The following is an 18,421-nucleotide window of genomic DNA, read 5'->3' as shown; positions in this document are numbered from 1 at the left end:
AATGAAAAGAAAAAGGAAAATAAGCTGAGAGAGAATTTACACCGTAAAAACGGAATCTCCCAACATAGCATGCCCAAAGCTGTCCATAATTATGTCTTTTTAGTCTTTAAAGTCTACTATTCAAGTAAAATTACTACCACGCAGTAATGTGTGTTCATAGAGATTATTAAGCTGATGACAAATGGGCAGACTTGACCAAAAAAAAAAAAAGTAGTTTGCTCATGAACACTTCCCTCCCCCCCTCCCTCCCTCCCCCCTCACTGCTGTCCTTCCTCCTCTCCTTCTCCGCCTTCCGGGCAGTGCAGAGCAGCAGGCATCAGTCTCAGCCTGGCTCTTCCTCCTCTTTAGTGATGGCAGGCTGACACAGATGCAGAACTTGTCACAGGCACTCACAGCATTGACCTGCCACGCCTCGCTCTCCTTTCTCCCATAAAAGGAGGAGTGAATGATGGGGAGTCGAGACGGAGGGAGGGGAGTGACAGACCCGTACAGCATGCATAACAACTGACTACGCCTCCCCACATGCATCCCTCCATCTATCTCCCCCTGACTGTCTCATCTAAGGCCAATGGAGGCACACACAAACACACACACGCGCACATCTTTACAAAGACACAGAAGGTTGGCTGCAAACTGTTACCCAAGCTGACTAACAAAGCAAGAAAAAAATCACACCCTGATGCTTCAAAACTGCAGCTCACATGAAGAAGGTCACACTGACAGGCCGGCTCCGGTTAACAAAGCCTCTTCCCATGTCAGGGACATTCCCAAAAAAGAGGAGTGCTGACACGCATGCCCACTCAGAGAACCATATGCCTGCCATGTTAACACACTCTATCAATCCGACACACATGCACACACACACCTTGACCTTTACAGCAAAATTCCTAACTCAGAAATATTGAGGGTTTATGGGAATTATAAGGTGTAAATCCATTTCTCCCTGTTGGCCTTCAGCTTGATTCTATAGTCCAATATACATGCATCTCACTCCTGTACGTATCTGGGGCAGATATCAGAGGGGATGAAGAGAAAGAGAAAATATTGAGGAAGACAAAGCACTGGTAGATACAAAGAAATCCTTCCAGTGGTTAGAAAAGGCCAGTCCGAAGCAAAGAACAGATGCTCTGCTGTGGTAGACACCTGCCTTGTTCTTCTGTCTGCGGCCATGACCAGACAGGATGTGCAAAGATGGCCCTGACGTCAGTGTATGATGCAACCTGGGACAGGCACAACGACTAAGGCCTCTGTCTGGAAGAGATCATTGCGAGGAGGTAGACTTGTCATGTACATATCAACAACAACAACGATATTTCATAAAGATTGAGTCTCTATGACGTGATGATATGTTAGACAGCACTAAACAATACAACTGCACTGTCCATCAAAATGGACAACTGCCTTTGTACCATCTGGCAGCTCATTAAATCACACACACGGCACACAACAATAAAATACAACAGGCAGACAAACAGGAGAAGGAGTCTCGGAGGACTGAGCAATGCAGCTTGATCATAAAGTTGTCTAAATTACTTTGTGTTCATTTGGACATACAGTAGACTGTTCATTGGCTCATTCAGCACTCAAGGATTATCAGTGACTCACTGAAACATTAAAAGACCAGGAACACACAATCGCTACCTATCTTATTATATCACCAATTTTTGGTGGCCACAATCCATGTTCACATCAGTTGCCCAGGTCTACTTTTTAAATGTGGGTTAAGACAGATTATATGCAATACATTTTGCTAAAACGTTTGGCTAGTCCCTAATAGAGTGTAATTACTTTTTTTAGTAATAAACGTTAATATCCAGGTTCACGTCCAGCTGGTTGTTCAGGTCTCTCTCTTCCCTCATTTCCTGTCAAGTCTGTACTCTCATAAAAGCATAAAATGATCCAAAAATAACAAAGGGCTCAACTGTCAATTACACTGCTAACACACAAGTGGTGAACAAATGTAAAAAAATAGAACTGAGTCATCAGCACTACTAACATGTGCTCTGTTGTGAAATAGACTATCTGTATCACAAATAATGGCCTTCTTTGTGTTTGATGAGCGCCAGGACAATATCCCCAAAGATTGGTAGCCAGGGCTGGCTGTTTGATGAGAACTGATTTGCAGGGCTCAGGGATGAGCTTCCTTAAAGCCCGCCGGGCCTCAGCTTTGGTCAACACAGAGAAATCCTTGTTAAAATACTGTCCAGGAGAAAGGTCCAACTCTCTCTGAAGTGATTACAACCTATCCGTTTCCTAAGGAAGGCTACAGAGACCAAGTCAAACAGGCCTGCGACCATAAGTGAGAGCTGAGTCTACATACTACACAGCTGGATATGAGCCCCTGTGATCAGACAAGGTCGACAGCATGTGCACAGGGGATTGAACTTTTAACACAAGAGGATTAAGCTCCAAACTGAATTGTATTACTCAGACACAGTGATTTGGCTCCAAGCTGCAAGAAGCTGTGCATTAATGAGTTGGTAACTGGTGGATGTGGCCAAACTGCATAATGGGCCTGTTCAGACCTTGCATTTCGATCCAATCTGGGCTTTCCGATGTGGCCAAGTGGCCAGCTTTAGGTGCGTGTGTTCAGATCTGGAATTAACATGTGTCTCCAAATGCGTCTCCAGATCCGATCTCAGTTTGTTTGCAAATAAACCCGACATCATTTGGGGCGCAGCAGAATATTTTAACAGCTGCCGTCTCTAATGGATTTCTACCATAGCTCCAGAACAGAGAACAGTTGTTTCATGTGTGTATGCCACACGTTAAGTTACACGTTAAAGCTGCACAAAACTCAGATTATAACTCCAAACCTGGAAGTTTCCATATGCACAACAGCCGTGTGTCTTTTTCTGAATGAAGAAGGCAAAACTCTGCTGAAGCAGGAGCACCCCTGTTGAGTGTGACTCGGGATGTATTTCATACTACCAAAGGAATGCAGACACACATATGTATTTTAAAGGTTTCGAGGGAAACACATTGCTTCAGTCAGAGAATACACTAAAGGTGAGGGTGTAAAGTTTTATTTCCTGAAGGAAGGCAGACACTGCTGTTTCATAATTTTACTACTTTGTGCTAACACTGTTGATCGATCATTTGATTATACGAATATTGTTACCGCCCATCAAAATGCATGTCACGTGGATCTGGCAGAAATTCATCCCAACTCTGAAATGAACCATGGACAAATAGTTTCGGGCTACAATTGGCCTAAATCCATACAGTTTCCCCCTGGCTTAAGACACAGTGAACATAAAAACACGTTCAGATTCAAACCTTCCCAACAACAGAAATGTTTTTGCCCTTGAAAAATGATACATTGTACCAACACTATTTAAATCATCAACAATGGTTTCCTTCCTGGTTGGTTGATCCTCATCTCTTGTCCTTTCACAAGAACAGTTTGGGCTTTAAACACTGTAGAAGTCAATATGCCTCCAAATGGCATTTTCAGTGACTTAGCATTGACTTTTTGCTTTGAAGCCAGAAGATCAGTTCTTTATGTGAATGACTTGCAGAATAAAGTTCCAGGCTTCCAATATCATAAACAGAGGATATGGAATGTGCAAGGCTTTGGGCTTGCAATCCATAAATACCCAGGTTCAGATCTTGTAAAGTTAAGAGAATCCAAACCTACAGAAATGTCTGGTTCCTCCTCCATGGCATGAGTCCTGTCATCCATTGTTCTGCCCAGCCAGGTAGCTCCCCTTACTATATCTACCCAAGCCCTGAGTGTCAGTGTTGGGCACAGTCTCTGGATGCTACGGGAGCAAAAGGAGGACTGTAGGGGAGGAGCAGTGAGGTCACTGATACAGAAGGACACAGCAGGGTTGGGACAGGAGAGTCCCTCCAAATCACTAGGACTGTTTGAGCCGTTTTCTTGGGGGACCCAGGAAGGGGCACTGTGCTGAGGCCAGAGAATGATAGGCCTCAGCCACCAGGTGTGGGTGAGAGATCACCATGGACTTCCAACCTGATGTCTCCATCACATCAGCGGCATGACTGAGAGAAAAGAGAGGAAATGGAAGGAATACAAAACAGAAGAAAAGGATATTTAGAGAAGAAAATATGTGGACAAGCAAATAAAGTACACAGAGAGAATTTGGGAATATAAGACTCCATCTGTAGTGGAGTGCAGCTCTGAGACATTAAAGATTTGTCATACCAGACAGCAGAGATGTCATTTACTTTACATATCTACCCCCAAATGTTGAGATAAATAGCATCACATAAATAAAAGGCAACATTGAAATCTCATAGAGACATTGGGCATGTGATGAAAAAGTCTGAATCATAGTGTTATCATTTCATATACAGTATGTGGACTCATGATGAATCAGCAACGTAATCAGCTTATTTCTTTATGTTAATTTCCCAGATGGAGTGAATCTCTTTGATTGCTGTAAAAATAAACTCTTTAGAGCAATGACCACATTCTATATAAAATGATTTATGAACATAGGATTATTCTACTTTAGATCACCTACATAAATGGCTGTATATTGTGCAAATCATAAGTTTAAAAAGAAAAAGAAAAATTGCCAACTCTTTCCACATTTGTTAGTGTTAAGAGAAAAAAAGATGCCTGACTTTTCTTATTTTTAACTAAATGAATTGCAAATAATGCTTTCAACATAGATTTGCTCTTTACATTCGAAAGTTGAATATTTTTATAATCGATTTTAATCTCCTTTTATTTTCAGTGTCTGTGTGTAGACTGGTCTTGTGATTAAGCAGTGATGAGTTAATTTGTTGTCACCATCTCTCCCATATGTGAGCTTACACCAGCAGACCCTGTGGCAATCCTAACCCTCCTGACACCCTCAGGGCGCATGGCTGCACTATCACGCACACCACTGTGTGGCCTTTAATGACATTTTTCATGTTTTATTGTGTGTAAATAAACAGCGTGTGTGCATCTTCACAAGTGTTTATGTCTTGGCATGTCTACTCTTGGCACTGCAGTGCGTCTATGTGTGTGTGTGTGTGGGTGTGGGCGCGTGTGGTCATATGCTGTCCACACAGCAGCTCCAGACCCCCAGCCAACCTTTGACCCTATTCCCTGGAGGAAGCGAACCCCTGCTCACAGTAATGGCCAGTATGCTGAAGCTGAGGCAACAGGCCAGCGAAAGGGCACAAGGACAGAAGCCACAGCAGGAGGTGCAGGAGGGGGTATAGACCGATGGAGAAGAGAATAAGACAGCTGCAGAGGCAAATAAATAAACAGGGAGGTGATGGAGAGCAATCAAAGTCCACAGAAAGGGACAGGACTAGACTGACTGAGGAAGTAGAGCAGTGATGTTAAGGTAAATTAAACTATGACCTTCAGTCAGCGGAAATCCTACCGCAAAACACCACGTTTATCAATAAAATAAACTACTTCCCAAGAAGTACTCTGATGGCCTTAAAACTTAATATTTTCATATTACTCGTAATGCGTTTACACTTCCTACTTTGATTTATTTTTAAGAAATTTACTTAGGCCTAAAGATTCTGGTTAATTTAAAAAGTGGGTAAGCTCTTTTCATAAACAAAGTGGATAAAGGGGGTTTGGGTGGCTTTGCTCTGCCACATCCCCGTGGAGGAGGAATAAATGAGACAGAGGTGGGATAAAGAGGACTCCTATTGTGTCGCCTAAAAGACTGTAAGCTGCTTGTAAAGACTGGTCTAGAAAGAGGTTGCGGTGCTACTGGGGGTAGGATTATTGGTTCCTCTGTGTCGTCTGTTTTCGATATTCGTCCTCCAAATTGATTTTTGTTTTGCTGCTCGTGTTGCTGTCGATTGTGTCCGCAGGAGGAGGGTTGATAACGCTTTGCTGGCCAGGAGTCCCCTGTGGCCAATTTTCCCACAACCACAACAACGCTGTTGCAAATTAAACTGTCATAATGCCCATAACCACAATTAATGACTGGGATTAGGGGCAGAACTCTGCATTACTGAACACCTTTAGGCACACATGAGCTCTTAAGCACAGAACATGTAGAAGAGGGAGAAAGGGGAGTGCGTGTAAGAGGGAAGGAAATGGAGCCAAGGCAGGAACAAGGCCAGGAGAGGGAGAAAAGAGAGGACAGAGGAATGAACAAAGGGATGGAAAATGTGTCTGGCTGTGAGACAGAGGACTCAGAAAACACAGGGAAGGTAATGAGCAATTTAGGTAGTGACTGAGAGAAAAACCTTTTGTTTCAGCTGGATCAATCACCTCTCCGTGGACATAAATAGCAGTCATTGATGCTAATAGGACACATCTTACCTAAACAGGCAGCCTGCAACATGATTAACATCAGCAGCTGAGGTTTATTGCGCAATGGACCAATATGATATGGCTGCAAAATAGTGTAATCTGGGGATTGAAGTACATTTCCCTGGGAGACAAAAATTGCATCTAGTGAAAATTAAAGACTTTCTTTGACCTGATGGTGAGAGCGAGTGAAAAAAATAATGTTTGCATAAGTGTAGAAGAAGATGGATAATTTCGGTGTTTCAGCCTGCGACTCACTAGTTGATGAAGTCCACAGCCTGCGTTTTGAGTTGGTCGGCACTGTGCAGGTCGGCGAGGATTAGGATCTCCGCGGCGTTCTCCACTGACAGACCCGTGCACAGCGCGTCCTCGCACATCACCTTCAGCCTCTCCAGAGCGTACTGCCAATGACAGAGAGAGAGGAGAAACAGCAGGTAAACTAAATTACTTAAACAGCGCTGCCACCAACAACTGTTGCCGCACTGTGTAATGATACAGAAACACAAAATTACTCCACCGCAGCGGCAACAAGGCTTAAATTGAATAAGAGGAAAGCATGGCGATGGTAAGGAAAAGTGGCAGTTATGCAGACAGAGAAGGGAGTAGTGATGAGGTAGGGATTACACTGCAGTAAAAAATAATTTTCACTGAGTCTGATTATAAAATTGCTAGGTACAACAATAACCTTCTCCTGTTTTCACATATGCTTCACAGTATATGCTAACAATGACCTAGAGAAGCTGATTTAAAAGAACTTTCGCTCGTTATGCAAAAAAGGAGTGAAGGAATGAAGTTGAACAAAGCTGGAATTAAATGGTTCCAGATTTTTTTCAAAGTCTTCAGCAACATTATTGCTGCAAACAGACAGTCTAATGTCACGCTAACTTTGACACTGTACTTAGTGAGTTAAATGCTAACACTGGCACGCTAACATTTTCACAATAACAATGCTAAAAGGCTGATATTTAGCAGGTATGACACTGAGCAAATTCACCATCTCGGTTGAGCAGGTTAGCATGCCAAAAACACAAAGCACACATAAGGCTGGCGTAGTAAAGCAAGTGACAGTGTCGTCCAGTGGTCTACAGTGGTGCTACTGTAGATGAAAAGTCTGGGATTGAATCTAATTCATCCTGTGGGAGACATGTCTGAACCAAAGTTCAGAGAAATCCATCCAAGCAACAAAAAGGTCAGGGAATTATCAAAGTCATTGACTTATATTGTCTATGGACCATGCATATCTGCACAGGATTGTGTGCAAAGCTATCCCGCAGATTAAAGATATTTTACTGGAAGCATGGAAAATCTGACCTTGCAGTGGCACTGGATGAAAAGTCCAAATGTCAATTGAGAAATCAGAGGAATGATTGACAGGTCAACAGTGTTACATCTGGGATTCTCAAGTTAAGCAAAGAGTAGTATAGTTACAGTGTCATGCAGTATATACTGTACATAAAAGGGTGTGTCAGAGTTGTTTTGAGAGAATCTTTCCTTTATTCATGTGTAGCTGGCTACTTCAGTGAAAACACAACAGGATGGACCTGCTGTGAGTCGTTTGCTGGATGAAATGCCAGTGAAGCTCTTTTAATTAGCAGCAAAACCCGAACAAAGAGAATGACAGGAGCTTTATTTTTCACTATGAAAATGGGTGTGATTGTACAAGTACGTGGTGTGCTCAGGGGTAGAAAAGCATTTGGTGCTTGTCAGGTGTATTTTTGGGTATATTATCACACCTACTGGCTTTTGTGTAAATGCTCATAGTAACAGGTGGGAGTGCACGCACACACACACACACATTCTCTGTACCTTGTCAGCTGCAGCCAGCAGGTCATCAGCCATCTTGTCCAGGTTGGGGGCCTTGCCTGTGTAGATGAAGCACATCATCTCTTTGAAGACATCTGGCTCCACGTCATTTATCTCCACACGGTTCTGAACGGGCGGAGGGGACACGAGAGGAGAATACACACAGGGTTTAACAGAATAAAAGGCAAGAGAAGAAAAGACGAAAGCTTTGACAATCCTTCTAAACTATGCACGGCATGTGCATACTTGAATTAAACTTACTCACCTTGTTTAGCACACACACAGGGACAGTCAGCCATGTAGTCATACATAGCAAGTTCCAAGAACCAGATAATAATAATAATAATCATAATTTTAAAAACACCTAAAGAGCCTTCTGGACAATCTGAACACATCTAAGCAAAACATTCTAGTATGCTTATTTTATTCTTTTGAGCTGATTCTTGAAAATTAATCCTAGGCAGTCATTCCTTAATGCTGCCTGCAGCCTGCAAAAATGGGTTTTATCGCTCTCTGGCACCATGACAGTAACCTGAACCTTTCACTCCGCACTGAGAGGAAGAACAAAGCAATAAACCAATTATAACCATGCTTTATCGTCACTACGGTGACCAGCGGCGTTTTAGCAGGGTCAGAGCGGGTGTACCAACAGCTTAGTGTGTTTGTGTCAACTCTGACCACTCAACAGCAAGATAATCACACTGAAAAAAAATAAATAATTGAGGCTGTGTCCAAAAGCACCTGCTCGGAGCTTTCTGCACATGGTCTGTTGTGGTTCACTTTTGCAAGAATACAGATAACATGCACAGAGCTTGAACAGGTAAAATATATCACATGAACCCTCTATCAGTTGGATAGATATTAAGTTCAGAACCCATGCTTTGTTACTGTTTGTGCATTTGGTTTTGATAGGAAAAGTGTGCCAAAGTGTTGAAGGAAATTAAAAATCTCCGCTGAACAGCCATACTGGATTCCTTTCATTATGCCAAGCAGCTTTTAACAGTGTCTCATAAACAGACAACAGTCCAGTAGTTACAGTGTCTGAGGCTGCCGTCTATTCACGGAGCAATCCTCTATTAGAGAGTTTCTTTATGAGCTCATTTGTCTCTCCTCTATAGAGTGCTGCAGAGGAGTGTTAACCCATCTATCTGTTTTCTCTGAATCGTATGGGGACGTGGCCCACCATCTCTCTCTCTTTCTGATGAAGACGCCCACTTAAACAGCAATTAAGATGCATTTCCTAGCTCTGTGCTTTATAATTTCCCCATTTGAGCTGCGCAGGCATCAATATTCCGCTGACACGACGGCTAAATCACCACGGTTCAATCTCACCGCCTCCTATCAGATGAACACTACCAACGGTGGCACGGGGACAAGCACAACTCGTGCACAGGCATACACATTTTTTGTTTCCGCCACTTCAGAGGACATTACATTGATTTACAGTCATATCCTGGAGGCTTATCTTAACCCTAACCCTGACCTAAGGTTGAACATAACATTAAACCAAGTATTCACTTCATGAGTTAGTGATTTACATTATGGGGATTTGTTTTTTGTACAAAAAAGGGAGGCGGGTTCCCGTTGTGTGACTGTATAAACAGATTTACGTCCTTATAACATGAGAACACACACAAACATGACGAGGAAACATAAAGGAAAGTAATGATGTAAACACTGCATTGCATACTTCATTGCAGATCAAAATGAACACATACAGGTCAGATTCAAGATGAATGGTGTGCTCAGTTCCTTTTGAGTTTGATTTGGGTGCTCTTCGGTCCAAGGTAGAACATCTAAGAGGCAGTGTAGAGAAGGAATTCTCTTAAGCCGAGGCACTCCTTAATTAAAATGTCTTTATTACAAAAATGACATGTCCTAACTGGACAACTTTAAAATGCCCACGCGTAGCGGCATGGGGCCTTCTTCAGGGCATAGTGAAGCAGATGAAGACTGATCTTATAAGGGCAAAGACACACAGGTAGAAGCGGACACACAGGTGCTGACAATCAGTGTTGAAGGTCTGCAGGTAATTTCTAGGACACACCTCTCACACGGTTCTCAGCATTAAAGCTGTTGGTCACAATAATAAACAGAAACACAGGCAACAGATAGCATGCATATACATTGATGCATATATTGCTAGAACACGCCTCTCACATGGTTCTCAGCACTAAAGCTGTTAATCACAATAATAAACAGAGACACAGGCAACAGATAGCATGCATATATTCATGCATACACATGCATGCACATTCATGCACACACATGCATACACATATACATATACAATACATAAACATTTACATATAAAAAGTGAGTAGTCACAGGAAAAAAACAGCGTTACAAAATCACAGGAAAGGTCTATAATCTATCTCCTCATTTAGTCCTGGATAGTCCATTGCTTTAAAACTCCATATCCAAAAGGTTTCACGTTGCAATAACTGTTTTAAAATGTCACCTCCACGTATTGATTTTTTAATAATTTCAATGCCCTGAATTCCCAAAGATAATGGGTCACTATGGTGTGTTACTTTATAGTGTTTGGCCATAGGGTAATCTTCGTTGTTGACTCGGATTGCGTATTTGTGTTCATAAAACCGCTCTTTTAATTTTCTTTTAGTTCTGCCCACATAGAAACACCCACATGGGCATTGTAGGCGGTAGACCACATATTCAGAGTTGCAGTTAATAAAACCATTGGTCTTAAATTCTCTCTGCGTTCTCAGATCACAAAAAGTCTTGCTTTGAATGACACCCTCACAATGACTGCAAGAACCACACCTATAGGTCCCCCACAACCCTTTTTCTAGCCATGTTTTTTGTTTAGGACCTGGAAGGTAACTTCTTACAAGTTTGTCCCTTATGGATGGTGCCTTCTTGAACACAGTCATAGGCGGCTCAGGAAAAACATCTTTCAGAATAGAATCACTCTGAATTAACCCCCAATTGGACTTAATTATTTGTTTCATTTCAGAGGCATTACTACTATATTGGGTAACAAAGACAGGTCTGGAGTTGTTTTTAGCCATGTCTTTCCTCCTCTTTTTCTTCTTTAGTAGGTCAGAGCGTGTTGTAGAGCGTGCTTTTATTATTGCCTTTTCTATTATCATTGGTGAGTAGCCCCTAGCCCTGAACCTTAATTTCATATCTTGAGCCTGCATTTCGAAATCAGAGTCATTGTTGCAGATGCGTCTAAGACGCTGAAATTGTCCAAAAGGAATGTTGTCTTTCAGACTCCTTGGATGGAAACTGTCAGCCCTCAATAAAGTGTTTCTATCTGTGTTTTTTCTATATATTGTTGCGTGCAAGAGATTATTGTCATCTATGGAAATAGTCAAGTCCAAGAAGTTAATAGATGTTTTTGAATGTTCAATTGACAGTTTTATGTTTGGGTTAGTTGTATTAATGTACTCATGAAACTGCAAAAGTTCTTCCTCATTCCCAGACCAAACAAAGAGGATGTCATCGATAAAGCGTCCCCAAAACACAAACATGACGAGGAAACATAAAGGAAAGTAATGATGTAAACACTGCATGTATCAGCCATAAGGATAAACTTCTACTTAATACATCCATATCCACAACAGCAACTACTTCATTGCAGATCAAAATGAACACATACAGGTTTTAAACACAGATTTCTGAGAACTTAATTTAAGTTACCGTGAACCCATTTAAATGATACAGCACTTGACACTGAAGTTAGAAATTCAATAACCTAAAATCAGCATATTTATGAGAAAATAAACTTACTGTGGGCAAGAAACAAGGTAGCCTAATAAAGGTGTTTCTCCTTATATTTGGTCTAAACAGAATGTAAATTCTAGAGCTAAAGCACACACAGATGATTAAATGGTTTGCATATTATTACCAGTTCTCTATTAAATTCAAACCACTGCATGGAAAGTATCAGTAGAGTTTTTGAGTAGTTTTTGGTTTACTTCCGATTATACATATATTTACATCACTGAATGGTATGGTACTTCCTAAAAACGATGCCCGTCTCATAGCTGTCTGCTATGTAATTTTAGACTTTCTGTCCCTCTCTTCCCCCAAAGGTCAGCACCATCAAGACATCTTGCTATTAATTTATTGCCTAAATGCATTTACCAAAGTTGGAATCTATGCAAAATTTTAAGCAGATTTACTGCCCACACTGCATTGGAAAGAAGTTGTTTGCTGCAAAGCGGGGCCATTTTGAGTGCTGGTCAGACCAGACCCTAACAGAAAACTGCAATACAGAAATGCCAGATGTAGAAGCAAGTCAATTCTGTTCTCCCATTGCAATTGCATTCAGGAAACAGTGAGATGATTGTGTTGAAAGCAACAAAGACTGCAGATTTTTTCACAGAAATTGTCCTATACAAGACCCTGTGTGTTCAGAAAAAAAAATTCAAGAATGAGTTTAAATGACAGAAAACACACATTGTTGGTTTAACGACACCAGATAATAGAGCTGCAGTCAACAAGAGACGAAGGAACATGCGCACACACTTGGATGTCTAAAAAAGGGGAGCACTTCCTGATGCAACAGAAAGAAAGATTGGAATTTAGACTTTTGACTTGCCACTGAGGAACCGGGTCAGCCAACTCACCTTCTTACTTTCTTCCATCTCATGCTCAAACATGGCACTGAACACCGGCGAACGGGCTGAGACAGAGAAAAAAAAAGAAAAAAAAAAAGAGAGAGAGAGGGTTTGTTATTCTGTGTAATGCTGAAACAGGGTGAGGTCTCTGATATCCGTTAACAGCCTGCCACAGGGCCGGAGGAGAGCGAGGAGATGATTGACAGTCGTGACAGCAGTAGAAACATCATGTGGAAAAAGTCAACTGTAGCTCCATCCTGCCGACAGACTCATGACAACCTCTCCAGTGTGTTTAGCCAGTATTCAGTGATAGACTAACTTGACTGGAGCTTATTTGATACATTATGCTTTAATAAGGGTCTGTCTTCTTGTTTTGATAGCACGGTCACCTGCAACCACTCAACACAGACTCTTTCAATATGCAAGCACTGAGGCCTGCTGATTTTTATTTTACATTTACAGGAGCAAATTAGATTTTCACCTAGCGTTTACTGCATATACAAAGGCGGCACCGTGCCTTGCTGCTAGAGGGCCATTCACCAGAATTTACAAATCCTCCTGAGGCAAAAACAGTTCAGACTATTCTTCCAAAATGAGGAGTAAAGTGGAAACAAAACTCAAAGGAGACACTGATTCTGTGGCAAATCTGTTTTAAGTAATGACAATGGTGTTTTTATAGTGCAACTTGACCCAGATTTTATATAATGATGTTGTTAATACTCAGAGTAAACAAAGATACTTGTCCAGTATGTCACTAAATAAATGAGGTGATCAAAACACTACATCGAAAGCTAAGCACATTGTGTTTTCACTCTTATTATTCCAGACATGACCCCGGCTGGGTAGGTCATGTTTAATCTCCATTACAGACAAGGCTCTGCTGGCTGTCTGATTCAACCACAGCACTTGAAATTACAAAAATCAGTCCCACTCCTGCTACCTGAAATCATTGCTATTTAATTCTGCAAGCTTACAATAACAACCGCGTCTTGTCTCTGTCGTTCTGCTTGAGGCAACAAGACCGTGCATTTTCTCTCTTATCGCCCCGGCTCTGACAGCAGTTAGTTTCAGCACAGGGCAAGGCTGAACCTCACAGACAGAGCTCATACTGAACTCGACTACAGGCCAGATGTTTACCAGTGGAGGAAGAATGTGTCGCTACAAAGGTTATATCTAAGCCTTTTACTAAGATTCGCATTTCAACTACTGTTATGGATACGGTTCACTGTGACTCTGTGCCCATGGGAGGAACACTTCCTATTATCATTTACTGATGAACGCTTTATTAGCCCGTGATTAGAATTGAATAAATGTTTAAACACATTATTAAGTATGTGTCAAAGTCAGTGGTATGCTAATTAATTTAAGTGCTTAATAAGGACTTATTAACGCAGAGCTAGCTGGCCATTTAATTACTCATTTGGAAACTTAGTGTCATTCATCAACACTGCCAAAGCCACAAAGGAGTATAATACTGATAATAATAGTCAAATGTGGGCACGGTCCTTTCAGTGAAAATTTACAGTGGGATATGGAGGTTATAAGGTCAGCCTTCTGCTGGGGGAGTAACTTAAAAATACTAAATAAAAAATATATATGCACAGCATGCCGGTATTCTAGACATGTTGTGGCCAGAAAAGGTCAGTCCAAACTGACAAAAAGTTCAACATGTTTTCCTGTCAGCATCAGGGTGATCTGCTAATACTCACACAGGCTGTCAAACTCCAAACTTGAATAGATCTGAGTTTTTAATTGTCAAGCTTGTTTAAGATATTAGTGAACGATGTTAAAAAAAAACTCCATGTAGTCTTCCTCAGCCTTCTCTTAAAAGGCAATTTGTTTTGTTTACATGGGAGGCAAGCGAAGTTTTTAGACAGCTGATTTGTAAAAGACAACTTCACCAATTGTGTTTTCATTAAATGTAAATCTACCTGACAGATGAAAAAAAGGGTTCTGTTTGTTTGTGAGGGTTTATCTGGGTAACAGGATATCTTGAAGTACAAAACAAAAGGAAACTGGACTTAATGTGTATACTTGATTGATGGCAGTTACCTGGACTTAAATAGTATGCCAAACAACCAAGCAAAGCACGCAGGGAGGATGTTGGTGCAAATCCTTTTGAACCTCAGGTGCAGTCAGAGGAAGTGTTTTGTTGTCACTCATTAATGACTTGATCCAGAAGCCAGCCAGCTTAGAGATACAGTATACCCTAAATGTTAGCACTGACACCAAACTTAGCACTGAGCGGCCAGGTAGGACTCTGGGGACAAGCCTACACTAAGTCTGTTTGGTGCAGCTGAATACTGGTGAGCTCATACTGCAGCAACAAAGGGGTAGGGTGGGTGAGAGAGACAGAGAGGGGTAAGAGTGACGGAGAGGGTCATAGTGAAAAATAAATAAATAAATAAATAAAAATGGCGCAGAGACAGAAAGAGGGAGGAAGAGAAATGTACACAGACATGGAGAGAAAATGAAACCGAGCAGAGTTTGAGGGAACAGAAAGACATGAAGAAGTGAAGACTGACAGGAAGACAAATAACAGAGGAGAAAACTCAAGAGGGGGACAGAGAGAGGCGAGAGAGGGAAACAGTCAAAGGAAGAAAACAAAGAGAGAGAAAGCATAAAAACATGAGGAAATATGAAAGTGGGAGAAAACGGAGGAATACTGAGAAAAGGCAAGAGAGATACAGACAAGGAAATAAATACAAGGTAAGAGACGGGCAGAGAGACTGAGTGGTACAAAGATCACATGGCCAACGAGAAGCCAATTTGAGTTGCACTCCCTCCTCCGTTTGATCCCTCCCTGTCCGTCTCCACGGCGATTAACAGCCGGGAGAGTTGTCACGGGAACGGCCAGGAGGGGGAATAACGAGGAAGAGGGACATCATCTTGACCAAGCGGAGCAGAGAGAGGGAGGGAGAGAGAGAGAGAGGGGAAGACCCCAAACCACAGCAGCACATAATTAAAATGGCTCCTCACACACACATTTCAACAAATCCAATAATGAACAGCCCCCCCTTGTCTCCGCAGAGAATCACAGTTCACTAGTTCCCTCAAACTTTTCACTATCTGATGCTGGCTGTCATCAAAGTGCCAATATCAGAAGCAACTTTGCGCTTGTTTGTGTAAGTGAGTAAGTGAGTAAGTAACTACATTTTCAATCAATATGGATTTCCTAAAGCCACTGAGGACATACAGGTGCTCAGCGTGTTGACAGCACAAAACTTGTATGGATATTCAGTGTATTCAAATTCAACCATCCCTGTGGCAAGCAAAATTATTCATTAAAATGAAGAATTTGATGAAGTATTTCCCCTGGAATTTCTATGTGTCACAATGGAAAAGCCTATGAAACAGCATTTAGACTGAAACTAAAACTCTCCAGTGAAAACTGGAATAATGACAAACTCCTCCATGAATAATTTCCACAACTCCACCATGTGTATTAGAGCTAAAGTTATTAGCACAGTTATTGTGTGCCATAGACCATAGTATGTGGATTTTAATACTCATAATACGTATCTTTTTATTTTACAGCTAAAGCCTATATTGTATTGGGTGCTAAATATGCGTAGTATCCACCATATTTTGCAGAACTGACAAAAGACAGTCTCACCTGCTAGTATGGCTTTGTGTGCCTGGAATTTCTGTCCTGCGACACACAGTGAGCAGTCCGTGAATCTGGAGTTTTCCCACAGATCTCCAAGCTCCTCAGCCAACCGGCAGTCAGGAACCTTCACCATGTTTGTAGTGTTCTGGCCTGAGATGTTCACAGACTCCTGCACTACACTCACCTGAAAACACATATACATATATACAAATTAGCCGCATATTATAGTTTAATCTCTGTGCAAGTTATGATAGGGTGATCTGTTTGTTTTTACACACTGGTTCATATAGAGTCAAATAAGTAGCATGCAATGTTCCTAAAAAATAAATAAATCAGTCAATCAAACATGCTGAGAATGATTAATGTGGGTTCTCTGGCTCTGTAATCAATACATCAGCCACTCAATATGGGGGCAATTCAAAGACAACCTATTGTTCCTTGTTTAAGGAGGAGACTGGCTACACTCAAACAAGCCAGCATTGAAGTCAAATTGAGAGTGCCATTGTGTGTGTGTGTGTGTGTGTGTGTGTGTGTGCGCGCGTGTGTGTTGTCTGTATGTCTTCCCTGCTGACTACACCACCTGTTCCAGACAATGTCAACCAGACTCATTTATCTCTCAACAGGACTCACTGCAAACACACACACACACACACACACAGGGTTATGAGCACAATCACACACCCACATATTCACACACACTAATTACTAAGTGATTTCAGACAGAATGTATTGACCAACTTAGTTTTTCACCTGCCTGCGGCACTATCAGTTAGTTGGCTGTAGCCTTGTTACATACTGTTAAAGGTCAAGAGTTAGCCGGTTCATTATAGAACTCTTTCATAAGGAAAAGTAAAAATCTAGTTGCAGCGACGGAAGAAAATCAAGTGGTCCTTGACGGCTACAATCAGTTGAGTTTGGAATTATGAAAGATTACACTGAGCTATCAAGGCTCCTGAATCAAAGGTCCCATTATTCCTTTACAATGTGTAATGATAACGTGTTCTTGGATTACTGTGAAATTCTCCCAGCTTTGAGCACCGCATAGAAAAAAAATCCACTCATCAAGCTGATATATGGATTCAACAACTTTCAGATTTTTAACCAACCGAACAATTGTGGTGCACTGTAAAAATGTCCTTTTACATTAGAAATATAAATTTGCATCATTGGAAATTTTATGCAAAGATTTTAGCTGCTGCAACAATGTCACAAAGTTGTGTTGAAAATTTCTAGCTGCTGGTTTACTGAACTTTAGATTCACCAAGCCATCTGCTCAGTAAATGGCTGGTTGAGCCCATCACCATCCAGGGCCTGAAGGTGGAAGTAGTGGACCACTATAAGTACCTGGGAGTCCACATGAACAGCAGACTGGACTGTTGGGACAAAAGCGATGCTGTGTAAAAGAAGGGCCTGAGTAGACTACTTCCTGATGAAGCCCAGGTTTTTCAATGTATGCAGCAAGTTGCTGGAAATTTTCTCCCAGTCTGTCTGTCTGCAAGCGCCCTATACTTTGCTGTGGTTTGTTGGGGGAGCAGCACCAGCAAAACGGACATAAGTAGGATCGACAAATTGATCCGAAAGGCTGTTCATGGTATTGGCAGTGAGTTGGAGACGTTTGTCTCAGTGAGAGACAGGAGGACACTGGAAAAACTGCTCTCCATCATGGACAATCCATCTCATCCACTACACCAGACAATAGATGGGCAGCGGAGCTCATTCTCCAATAGATTGATCCAGCTCTGCTCCCACAGTGAACGCTGCAGGACTTCATTCATACCATTCTCAGTCCAGCTGTACAACAACTCACCTTTCTGTAACAGATAACTCTGTGTTATTCATGTTAATGGACACTATTGCACCTTACTATCATTCCTATGTACATAATATATATTCTTCCATCTCTGTTTCTTGTACATTTGTTCATATGCTAATTCTGTAAATTTGTGCTTATGCTATTTTTATTTTATTTTACTAGATTTTACTTATAATTTATTTTATTTTATTTAATCTTTCGTACACTTGTGGTTCTTAAGAGTGTTTTTTAATGTGCAACTAAAATACTGTGACCAAGCAGTTTCCCTTGTGGATCAATACATTTTATCTAAGTCTAAGTTATTAGCACGCTTCCCTAAATCCTCCAGAAAGTCTTCTTTCAGTTGATTTGAGAACACTTTTCTG

General features: G+C 41.4%; 1 protein-coding gene across 3 annotated transcripts in view; it reads right to left on the bottom strand.

The window, feature by feature from the left end:
- Positions 1-2,853: 2,853 nt before the first annotated feature.
- Positions 2,854-18,421, bottom strand: part of spop (speckle type BTB/POZ protein) — a 60,717-nt gene continuing 45,149 nt past the window's right edge. For 2 of the 3 annotated variants that reach the window (XM_084570691.1, XM_084570692.1), the window contains 5 exons: positions 16,250-16,427; positions 12,643-12,698; positions 8,048-8,170; positions 6,500-6,642; positions 2,854-4,005 (listed from right to left, as the gene is read on the bottom strand). In XM_084570691.1, coding sequence (XP_084426817.1) covers positions 3,861-4,005; positions 6,500-6,642; positions 8,048-8,170; positions 12,643-12,698; positions 16,250-16,427 — 645 coding nt within the window. In that variant the 3' untranslated portion in view covers positions 2,854-3,860. Of the gene's footprint in view, positions 4,006-5,628; positions 6,643-8,047; positions 8,171-12,642; positions 12,699-16,249; positions 16,428-18,421 lie in introns of those variants that run through there. The other variant, XM_084570693.1, reaches the window with a different exon arrangement.

This window comes from Chelon labrosus (assembly GCF_963514085.1).
Source record: "Chelon labrosus genome assembly, chromosome: 21".
NCBI lineage: Eukaryota > Metazoa > Chordata > Actinopteri > Mugiliformes > Mugilidae > Chelon > Chelon labrosus.
The sequence above is the reverse complement of the archived record's forward strand: the minus strand, read 5'-3'. Positions and strand labels throughout refer to the sequence as shown.